The sequence below is a fragment of the Primulina eburnea genome, chromosome 3 (assembly GCF_022965805.1).
Source record: "Primulina eburnea isolate SZY01 chromosome 3, ASM2296580v1, whole genome shotgun sequence".
In the NCBI taxonomy this organism is placed as follows: domain Eukaryota; kingdom Viridiplantae; phylum Streptophyta; class Magnoliopsida; order Lamiales; family Gesneriaceae; genus Primulina; species Primulina eburnea.
In genome coordinates this window covers 5,333,935-5,345,917 of record NC_133103.1, presented here as the reverse complement: position 1 = coordinate 5,345,917, position 11,983 = coordinate 5,333,935, and the positions used below count along the sequence as shown (strand labels likewise).

At 34.2% G+C, this 11,983-nt stretch overlaps 1 protein-coding gene across 1 annotated transcript; it reads left to right on the top strand.

Annotated features, from left to right (window-relative positions):
• Positions 1-6,173: 6,173 nt before the first annotated feature.
• Positions 6,174-10,156, top strand: LOC140825669 (phosphatidylinositol 4-phosphate 5-kinase 1-like). Its single transcript, XM_073187574.1, has 8 exons — positions 6,174-7,817; positions 7,911-8,075; positions 8,268-8,433; positions 8,521-8,631; positions 8,714-8,907; positions 9,002-9,132; positions 9,221-9,314; positions 9,473-10,156. Exons 1-8 carry the CDS (start codon positions 6,610-6,612, stop codon positions 9,780-9,782), a joined length of 2,379 nt encoding a protein of 792 aa, XP_073043675.1. The 5' UTR covers positions 6,174-6,609; the 3' UTR covers positions 9,783-10,156.
• The last annotated feature ends 1,827 nt before the right edge of the window (positions 10,157-11,983 follow it).

The window sequence follows — 11,983 nt, the reverse complement described above, 5'->3', positions numbered from 1 at the left end:
TTTGTTGAATGTTACAGATGTCTTTTGCGTCTATTAGGTATTTGAGAAATGAGAAGCAAATTCAAATGCACAATTAATGTTTTTGAATAGAAAAATTTCCATCAAAAATGTTTTTTTTTTCAATAAGGAAATAAAAGCCAAATTTCAGTAATCATAAAAAATAACTTTTGGGTTTGCTTTTAAAAAAATAAAACGGAAAAAATATTTTTTTAATAGACTAGAAAATCATTTTACTTATCATATATAGTCATTAATCTAAAATGATTAAAAAAATTTAAAAATAATATGATTTATTTTGAAAAAGTTTTTTATTTCGGGAATTGAGGTCTTGTGTCCGAATAGATATGATACCAACATTACATTGATGTATGCATTTTATGTCAACATCCACGAAAACACATTAAAATTAACATAAATTAAAAGATGATATTGAAATTTGGAAATATGAAATATTAAAATCGCAAATAAGAAAATATAAATTACCGAATTTTGCAATATTCTCATAGATATTTTTCCTTCCAACAAAAAATTTTGACTGTCCACGAATGAAACTTAAAACATTATATGAGACTATACTAACTAACATACTCGCTGGGATCCAATACCGAGAATCATCTTTCAGCTTAATATATGGTTTTATGTTATTACTAGATAATAGATCATCCCATTGCTGATATAAAAAACACCAATCTTTTTTTTTTTTTAGTTTTGAGAGTCGATGTTTATTGTCTTCTTTCTCCGATCTCTATTTATTTGTGTATATTTCTCGATTTATTTACTCATATGAATAAAGAGATTTCTAACTTATATAAAAAAGTTAATCACCATCGATAAACTTTTAAAAATACATACATATATAGATATATATAGCAGGTGTACATACGTGAATAAAGTATACACAATATTCTATTTTATATAGGCAAAAAATAGAGATATATTCTTGAGTGATTTGTACTTGACTTGGCCAAATAACAATGGAATTATTATTGTCACTATTTAGCATATTTATTTGATATTGAAATAATGCGTGATCACATACAATATTGTGTGCTAAACTCGTGTAGTTGGAAATACATGATTATGTCTCGTGGTTTGCATTATGAACATTAAAAAAGTGTGACCCCTATTAATAAATATGGGGGCCATTTAGAATTAATGAATATAACAGGGGGTCGTGCGGGATTTAATTGGAATTTATGATCCACACACCTCTTCCATGAAATTTAAATTTAAATCGACAAATCTGTACAAGGTCGTCTGATGGTTCTTATGTTATTTAAATCCTGGGAAATTTTCCTCCACCGATTTTCATAGTTATGATGTCCTCGATATAAGTTTAGATTTATGCAACTCATTTTCATTAAATAGAAAATGTTGGGGTCTTGTATTGGGAGTTGTAGAGACATTTAATTTTAAATATATTATGAAAACATTATAAAAAATTTCGAAAATTTTAAACAAATGATCATATAGATATGATGTTCAATGGTCTCGCAAATCTATATATGTGAGACGAGTCGATCTGATTCTACTTTTGACATAAAAAATTATTACTCACTCAAATAATCATATATCACGTAATATACATTTGACATACAAAAATAATAATTTTATCTCAAATCAGCATATATTACTCAATATATTTTCATAACATAACTAACAAAAAATAATATTTTGAATATAAAAACTAATATTTTTATGAATCGGGTCGGTCGAATATCAATCTCATATAGCATCAAGACCTCAAATTAAAAACTAGTTTGAGATTTAATTATAAGAAACATCTCTGCCATCTATAAATACATATGATTAAGATGCATTATCCTACAAATACATGCATGCATATATATAAAGATGTATTATCATACAAATACATGTCGAATCGATTCTTGTAAGTTGCGACAATATGTACACGGGACTAGTCATCTTGAGTGAAGTCACTCAAATTGGCAGGGGCCTGAATTTATAGATTGGATGAGTTTTATATTTAGGATTTTTTTTTGTTAAAAATAATAAGATGGTAACCTATTTTCACATTTTTTTGTGAAAATATTCCTGGTTTTGCACTATTTTGGCTCATCACTGAAGATAAGTGAACTAGTTCTTCCTTGTATGATATAAGGAACCAGTTGGGTTTTCTATCACATTTAGTTAATCGAAATATATTTAATACTAATGGCTTTTCAATTAATAATTTTAATGGTTTTTGGTTAGCTTTTATCTTTAAATTTCAGGAGTGGTGTTGTATATATATATATATATATATATATATATATATATATATATATATATATATATATATATATATATATATATATATATATATATATATATGGATTGATGAATTGAACCTAATTAGGATTTCAAGTATATAATAATAAATTTATTAGTTTCTTTAGATAGAGAGTGGGTATCATGTGAGACCGTCTCACGTATCATAATCTGTGAGACGGATCAACCCTACCCATATTCACAATAAAAAGTAATACTCTTAGCATAAAAAGTAATACATTTTCATGGGTGACCCAAATAAGAGATCTGTCTCACAAATACGACCCGTGAGACCGTCTCACACAAATTTTTGCCTTAGATGAATTCATTTAATGATCTATTTCATATCTCAAATGGTTAATTTTTTTATTCATTGTGATTGATTTCAAATTCATCCTAAAACTGAGTCCTTCTCATATTTCTTTCAAATTCTCTCTCGATTCTAAATCCTTCAATCTAAATGCAACATTTAGATTGAGCTTGGATGAAAAAATTTGAAACTCGTGGATTTTAAATTCAGTTGATTATTTGGATGAATTTCATCTTTTGCTACTTCAAGGACATTAGACAATCAATGTTCGTTATAATTAATGAGTTTGAAATGACTATCATCTTTTGTGTATGTTTCAAATCCATCGTCAAAATCTCTTCTTTGGAATCATATCCTCTCATGCAAACGCAATCTAAGGCAATTTTGGATTTTTTTTTTTTGTTGTTGTTTGTTAGAGAGGTTTTAAAAATTCATCCCTTTAATCCAAATTTAGATGTTGAAAGTTGACATTCAAATGAATTTTAATGATTTAGTTGTTATGTAATTTTCATTATACAATAGCATGTGAGTAATAAATTTGGGTAATATGAAATTGGACATATATGTCGACCGAAATATTTAAAATGGGTCAAATAATGCCACTCAATGTTTTCATCATCGATCTCGTGAACAACCCGATCACTTTAAAATAGCAGTTGAATCGTACGGTTAGATCATAACACTATTATATCATATAAAATACTAATACAATAAAATAAAATTTTTTATTTTAAATTAAAACATCTAATGTGTATATAAATAATAAAAAATATATTTTCCAAAGTTTAAAAAAAAGTTCAAAATACGAATAATCATATATATAACCAAAAATTATATTTAAAAAAATTAAAAAATTGTGTATTGGTTCAACTGATTTTTTTACTGGTTTTGATCGATTCATTACATGTTCGCCCCTTTCTTAATCGGTTTGACCCGTAAAATGGTTTTTCGGTCGATGTTCGGACCAAATATATTATCGGTTTTCGGTCGAACCCATCGATCCATTCCGGTTTTGGAAACACCGATTCCAACTACTTTTGCAATGAAACATGGATGGAGCCATATGAATGATAGTGTCGATTGACCCCCTCAATTTCAAGTTTTGTAATTTTTTTTTTGGAATATTATGCAATTTTCTGAACAATGATAATATGTCAATCCCCTTAAAAATTTATAGATATTCAATTTCATAAATTTTTTATCGCTCTTATTACACATCAACAAAAAATCAGTGGATGTATAATGTATTATTCGTCAATAAATGACAATAACGAGACAACATCAGCAAAAGGTTAACGTTCTTAATCCCAAAATTAAAATGTGTAATGTGTTTGGGAAATCTTTCACATTCCATGTCGTATTTGCTACCAATACGAGAAATTCTCGGTAAAGATATTTATTTGCTGATTAGAGGTAAGAAATTGACTAATACCGACAATTTGCAGACACGATTGTCCAAATTATAATTATGGGTGGGCAATCCACTACAAAATCGGGTGACCCAGTGGGCCCATGCTTGCTCAACAAGATGTATTAATGGGGTGTTCACGACCTGTTTTCGGGTCGATTTCCTTTAAAATCACAATATGTTAGAAGGGCAAAAAAAAAAAAAAAAAGTCGTTCAATCATATTATGCTATATCATTTACTTGAATATGGTTTAACTCCAGTATCGAAGTCTATAGCTTAATCCTACTTTTAAAATTAAAAAAATTCATATTTATGTCTATCCCAATCAAAATCAAGCACAATTAAAATCATCATACGTTGCACCGTGAAGCTTATATTTATCGATGTCCATCAATTTAGGTCTAGTCTGACCCGAGCTATGTCTTGCTTTTTTTCTCAGCATGACCCAAACCGTTACAGTCCCAAATAAATAGATCATAAAGCGTATCCTGCTCATAAATATTTGTCAAATCATGAATTTGATATTCCTGTCCCGTCGAATCTACTGCCTACCCAAGTCTCATAGAGAGATTTAATGGTATTTGAACACAAATTCGTCGGACCCTAATAAATATATCTAACTGATCGACACTTTTACGACATTATTTTCAGTTAACACTACGCTTAAACATTTTTTTATGCACTTTTCGTGAAGAACCATTACAAAAATTGAATATTAGTTTCATTTAATGAATTTAAAATAAAAAACGGGTCATTTGGGAATTGGGATAAGTTTTCGAATTTTTTTTTTTTTGTTTCCATGTCTCGTAGCACTCACTATATTAGTTTTGAAAAAAATATTTTATTCAGTTGGCCAAGATAGTTCCAGGTGGCACTTATATAATTTGCCGCTAATAGACTTATTTTACTTGAGCGTATTTGATACTTAAATTTAGTACATCTGGACAGATCTGAGCTCATCTCATAATGACCTATATCTCACCAATGGGTTATGCGTCCAAGCCCACAATTCGAGTCCACCATGGGATCGGAAATTCCGGACCCTAATATGGTCGAGGGCTGCGAAGATATGCTCATCAATAGATAAGAGTCCTAATAAATACAAGATACGGGTAAATCGAGAAAAAATAAAGGTAGAGTCCTAGCCGCCATAGAGATAGAGTCTTAGTGTTTCAAATCTCCTATCTCATGCGAGGATTTATCTCGATAGGAGTTTTACCCTGGCATTAAAAGTCATCCTCTCCCTATAAATTCCAGGTATTGACATACAGTTTGATTCATCGACACTCTATTATTCACTTAACACTATTATATTGTGCACTTAAATTTGCTCTCTGGATTGATTTAAGTATCGGAAGGGTCACGCTGGACAATCTCCCGGCGCCCTCTAACCCTCTTTTCATATGTGCAGACTTTCGGAGTTCGACCCGACCTGTCCAATTGTGAAGTTTTCAAAACTCGCTCTCCAGACCAAACCCGAAATCAGATTTTGGTATCATCAATCCAAATCCTTGATTGGACAATGATGCATCAAGTCCATAAATATATAGAAACTCTCTTTTAATGATCTAAAATGAGAAGATAAGAAAATAAAAAATCTAAATAAAAATCATATGATATAATCTAAAGCAAATTATCTAAGCATCTTAATTATACAATAAAAAAGGGATTTATAATAATTTTCTTTTATTTAATTTGAAGCTTAAATTATGAAGAGTTTTGTTTATTCGTCAAACTTGGATTCTACAAATAATGATGATTATTTTATTATAATTAAAAGTAAGGATTATTGCAGGCTACTGCCTTAATTAGCGTCGCATTTATCTGCCAAAATTAAAAGAAAAAAGCGCGTTTCCACCAAAGCAATTTAAGAAGCGTCGACCATTGATAGTTCACCTCCACACTCCACAGGGACCACAATGCAAAAGAGACAAATCCACAAGAATGGCACTTTTGCAATTAAATCCAAAGACAGGTGGCATTTCATTTGAGTGATACTACCCTTCTCACTTCCTAGGCGACACCGTCACCTCACCATGAAACAGAGGAAGATATATTCTCCGTTGGATAACTAACTGTATGCAGCTCGTTCGTAGGGTATATTCGTCATTTCGTGTGCGCATGTACGTGTACGCTGTATGCATAGGTTGTACGTACCACATCTACGTTTTCCTATGTAAAGCTCAAACAGTCCAAATACAATGCCGGCTCATTACTCGCCTACACTTTTTTCTTCTGCCGCTTCTCTCTCTCTCTCTCTCTCTCACGCATTTCACGCACTGTTCATTCGTTCACATTCCATTTCTCGCTCTCCTCGGACTTTTCAGTTTCTTATTTATGATTATTGATCTACTTGTTGTTTTTCCTCTCTACAAGCCTTCCTTCGACCCTCTTGTATGCTGGGATTCTTGGTTATTCTTGCCTCGCAAGTTTACTGTAACCACTTTTCTTGCTTTCTTCGTTTTTTGTTCGAATTAGTGGGACGGAGGAGGAAATACGTCGGAGAAATGCTGCCGGAACTGGATTTTCCGGCCTTATCTAAATGAGAAAACACCAACGATTTTTAGGCTTTTCAATTCCCAATATACGTACAATACTTCTCGTTTTATTTATAGCAAAATGCCTGAGCCACTTTTGTGCTTAAAGCCAATAGAAAATGACAGAAAGAAATTGAATGGGGAAACTTTAAATAGAGAGGAGAGATTACTTGGTAATGCTACCACAACTAATACACCGAGATCAGTTATCATAATCCCGCGAAGCAAATCTCAAGCCACCGCCCGTAGAGTGACACCCACTTCGATTTCCGACAGCGAAGCAGCTGAAATCCTGGAGAAGCACCTTCCAAACGGGGATCTGTATACAGGAACGTTCTCAAACAACACGCCACACGGATCGGGGAAATACTTGTGGAAAGACGGGTGTATGTATGAAGGAGAGTGGAAGAAGGGGAAAGCGAGTGGAAACGGGAAGTTCTCCTGGCCTTCGGGCGCGACGTTTGAAGGTGAATTCAAGTCGGGTCGGATGGAGGGTACTGGAACTTTTATCGGGTCAGATGGAGATATGTACAAAGGTTCGTGGTCCGGAGATCGTAAACATGGCTACGGGGTGAAACATTATAGTAATGGAGATTATTACGAAGGGCAGTGGAAGAAGAATCTGCAGGACGGGCAAGGGAGGTACGTTTGGAGAAATGGGAATGCGTATATTGGGGAGTGGAAGAGTGGAATGATCCATGGAAGAGGCGTTTTAGTATGGAACAATGGGAATAGGTACGATGGGAATTGGGAGAACGGGATTCCGAAAGGACATGGGGTTTTCACTTGGCCGGATGGAAGTTGTTACATCGGATTCTGGTCGGACGATTCGTGTAAGAACAGTAACAAAACCCAGATTTTGAACGGTACCTTCTACCCTTCTCACAATGCCAATAAGCAGAATGAAGAAGATTTCAGGGGATATTTATGTAACAAGCTGTCGGCGCCGCTGCTAGTGGTTGGGGAGGAGAATCTGAATAATGTGGTCGGGGGAGGTGCTGGGAGGAAGCGGTCCTCCTCTGTGGATGCTGGTGCGACGGCAGACCGCGTTTTCCCCAGAATCTGCATATGGGAATCCGATGGCGAAGCTGGGGATATAACATGTGATATTATTGATAATATGGAGGCTTCGATGTTGTATAAAGATGGGTTTGCGTTGGATAGCGATATAATAAAGCAGTTTCGCAGAAATCCCTGTTGTTTTGGAGGAGAAGTGAAGAAGCCAGGGCAGACTATATCGAAAGGCCACAAGAATTACGATCTGATGCTCAATCTCCAGTTGGGTATAAGGTAGACAGAAAGCTATAGCAAATATTGGAATGAGTTGGGGATTTGTTTCTTTATAGCATTCTTTAAGAATATGTGTTGAATTGCTTGCTTCAGGTATTCTGTGGGAAAACATGCTCAGATCGTGCGCAAGCTTAAACAGAGCGATTTTGATCCTAAGGAAAAGTTTAAGACTCGTTTTCCTCCGGAAGGATCGAAAATCACTCCTCCTCATCAGTCTGCGGAGTTTCGGTGGAAGGACTATTGTCCTGTGGTGTTTAGGTAATGGATCTTCTTCTATTTGGTGGGTAGAATATTACCAAGAATGCAATTCTTGATACGCGGAGATAGATGTTTATTATTGTCTACATGACTGAAATGATAATTTATCTGATTAAAGTATCGTTTGCAATATTAAACAATGCTTCCTGCTGGATTCGCATCCTAAAATGGTGTGTGTATTTTTTATCTCAGACATTTAAGGGAGCTATTTCAAGTAGATCCTGCGGATTACATGTTAGCCATTTGTGGGAATGATGCTCTGAGGGAGCTTTCATCTCCGGGAAAGAGTGGAAGTTTCTTCTACCTGACACAAGATGACAGATTTATGATTAAGACGGTGAAAAAATCCGAAGTCAAGGTTGGTTTCCCTATCCCTTGAGTTGTCAAAGATTAAAAACGTTGAATCTTACAGTGGTTTTCGTTTTCTGTTTGTTTTTTCTTTCAGGTTCTTGTTAAGATGCTTCTGAGTTATTATCAGCACGTCTGTCGCTACGAAAATTCGTTGGTCACAAAGTTTTATGGCGTCCACTGTGTCAAGCCGGTGGGCGGCGTCAAGGTGTGTACTTGTTCATCAACTCAATATCTGATTATTTCCGAGACTCTTACCTAACAAGTAATTCATGTTATTGGCGAACCAGACTCGATTCATTGTGATGGGAAATTTGTTCTGCTCGGAATACCGAATTCATAGAAGGTTTGACTTGAAAGGATCATCCCATGGCCGCACCACTGATAAGCGTCAGGAAGAGATTGATGAGACCACAACTCTCAAAGACCTTGACCTCAACTTTGTGTTCCGGCTACAAACCAATTGGTATCAAGAAGTTATCAAGTTAGTATATTTTGCATCCCTTGTTTGCCTTAGAATCTTTGATTACTCTTTCCCCATATTGAACTTCTCCTAAATTTGATAGTCTTATTTGCAGACAAATTGATCGGGACTGCCAATTCTTAGAGGCGGAGGGAATAATGGATTATAGCCTCTTAGTTGGTCTTCATTTTCGGGACCATAGTACCGGGGACAAAATGGGGTTGTCTCCTTTTCTCATGCGCACTGGTATGCATCGACAGACACATTGCGTGACTGAAAAATTCATTGGTGGCTTTCGAAGATTTTACTGACATAAATTTTATTTTCTCTTCAGGTAAGAACGATTCCTTCCGAAATGAAAAGTTCATGCGAGGCTGTCGGTTTCTTGAAGCCGAGCTACAAGACATGGATAGGATTTTAGCTGGCAGGTACGTAGTTCAAGCCATGTTGTATTCAATCTTTGGCCAGTCTGATTTTAGAATCATGAATCATTGCAAGTCCAGACGAAATTGTTAGCCCTTCCTATATTTGATCTACTAACACGACAAATTTCTGAGACGGCTGTTGCATTTTGTTGTTTCATCAGGAAACCATTGATCAGGCTTGGAGCCAACATGCCAGCACGAGCACAGCGTGTGGCTCGTAAGAGTGACTTCAATCAATATTCTCCCGGTGGATATAGCAGTTTGACACCTTCGCACAGCGGTGAAATCTACGAAGCGGTCCTCTACTTTGGAATAATTGACATCTTACAAGACTACGATATCAGCAAGAAGCTTGAGCATGTGTACAAATCATTTCAGGTTGATTCTACCTCAATTTCGGCGGTCGACCCTAAACAATATTCCAAAAGATTCCGAGATTTTATTGGAAGAATATTCATCGAAGAAAGGTGACAACACCCTTAGATATAATCAAAGGGTAGTCCTAAGATTCGCCATTGAATCTTGGAGTCCATCAATGGGAGCTGGCCTCGCCTCTGGCTGGATTAATTTTGTGGGATCAGCCATTAGTGGAAGCAACCAAATTCTTGGAGTTTTGTGTTCTTTTGAAAGATATGGTCATATGGGCAAGCGCCCAAGAAAAAAAAAAGAGAGATTTTAGATTATGTGATCGGGGATTTGAATAACGAAATGTATAGCTTACAAGGGGGGCAAAAAAAAAAAGCAAAGAAATTATGAAAATTTTTTGGTTAGATTTTCCAAGTTGTTGACATGAAAGTCACCACACCCAACAAATGTTTCTTTAATCTCAAGTACATATTCTTGTCGCTCTCGTTCTTTCTATTTACTCTGGAGAGAGAGTACAGCTTACTTTGCTTTAATTTAGGAGTGAAAGAAATAGAGGGAGAGGGGGGGCCATATGGTATGGTTAGCTAAGCTGAGTAAGAATTCTATTAACATTAAACACATAAAAAGCAGAGAAAGGCAAATGGTAAAGATGCGCTGTTGTTTTACTAACCATCTTCTTTTAACTTACATTACATTCGATTCCCTCAAGTTACTCAAAATTCTTGAGCAAAAAAAAAGTCGAGCTTTTCTCTCTTTTTTTAATCATTCAGATACAACTGCCACACGTCAGATTAAGAACTTCAAGATATTTTTGGAGCAATGGGCAATTAGGTTTGGTTTTTTTTTTTACTGTTGGGGTCAAAGTATATTAAGATTGTTGGGGACCCAGTTGGTTCATACACAGAGTCTGCTCTTTTTTGACCTACTTGTGTTTGAAAGGGTAATCTACTGTTGTCTATAAGCTGAGATATCCTAAGCATGGGTCTGTCTCACTCTGCAATCCCCCCTTACTTTTCCTTTTCTTGCCCTTTTCCTTGGACCAAATTGAAAGCTAAACTAAATTAAATTTACATTGGCACATATTGTTTTTATCATCAAATGTTGAGAAGATACCAAGTTGTATGGCTATGTTGTTTGGTTTTTTCCTTTTATCGCTAAACCAATCGTATCAAGAAACGATACCAAGTATCAAGAAACGATGTTATCAATGTAAAAATGACTATTCTCACGAAAGATTTACGTACTGCTTTATAAAAATAATCTTTTAAAATTAAATAAAATAAAAGTGAACGTGAAGTCAATCATCAAATTCTATTATGACTAAATACAATAATATTTATGATTAATGGTCAAATTAAATGTTATCCTAATATAACGTGCCATTCACTTTCTTGCTTGTTTAAACTCAACGACCTTTGATATACAAATAATATTAATTTAAAATTTTTCCCATTTCTACGTAGAATTCTTCAATAAAAATATATAGTATCTCTGGCCAATCATAATTTTTTGTTTTTCTAGAGAAACCTGGTCTTTTGACTCTTTTCAAGATTAAAATATGCAAGTTTCCGACATATTGTGATTTGTCATCACCCGATTACCAATTTAGCATTGTCTCGTGAAATATTCTTACTGTTTCAGAAAAATAATTGTTTTATGATTCGAATCACGTATAAAAATAATATTTAATCCGATATAAACATAAATAAAAACATAGCAGAGCACCCACATCAGTATTGCTACTGCAAACTAAAACAAGTTGGGGTTTCAAACTTTTCCCTCCCGAAAGAAGAAAGAACCCTATTGCTATTGGGTCGCTGTTTTACAAAACAGGCATTGCATGTATATATATATTTATTAAATATATTGGGTGCATAAAAAGAATACAAAACCTAATTCAAGAATACATAAGTACCAAAGGATCGAGGATTTGATTTAACAATAAATGCAAAAGTCTCCCTTATCTTATATTATATAATCCCTAATTAATACTTTGCATGCAATTGGACCACTAATTTTACACCAATTTGGGACGTACCTTTTTAACTTTTTTGTGTAATTAATTTTTACAGGAGACCAGCCGTCCATGTCAGCTGACAATATATTTATATGTGTCCATATTGTATTGTTACAATTACAATATAATAATAATAAATATGGCAAAAAAATTATTAATGAAGTGGGAAAAAAATTAATTATATTGTGAAATATTACTTAATTGGTAATTAAATAAATTAAATAATAAAACATCCCGAGGTGAGAACACAAGTTTTTCAAAAATTCCTAATTAAATTATCTCTTGTTTT

Coding starts and splice junctions, on each gene's coding strand:
- LOC140825669 (XM_073187574.1), top strand. CDS start 6,610: ATGCCTGAGCCACTTTTGTGCTTAAAGCCAATAGAAAATGACAGAAAG. Junction 8,434..8,520: donor TGAAAAAATCCGAAGTCAAG/GTTGGTTTCCCT, acceptor TTTTTCTTTCAG/GTTCTTGTTAAGATGCTTCT. Junction 8,632..8,713: donor AGCCGGTGGGCGGCGTCAAG/GTGTGTACTTGT, acceptor TTGGCGAACCAG/ACTCGATTCATTGTGATGGG.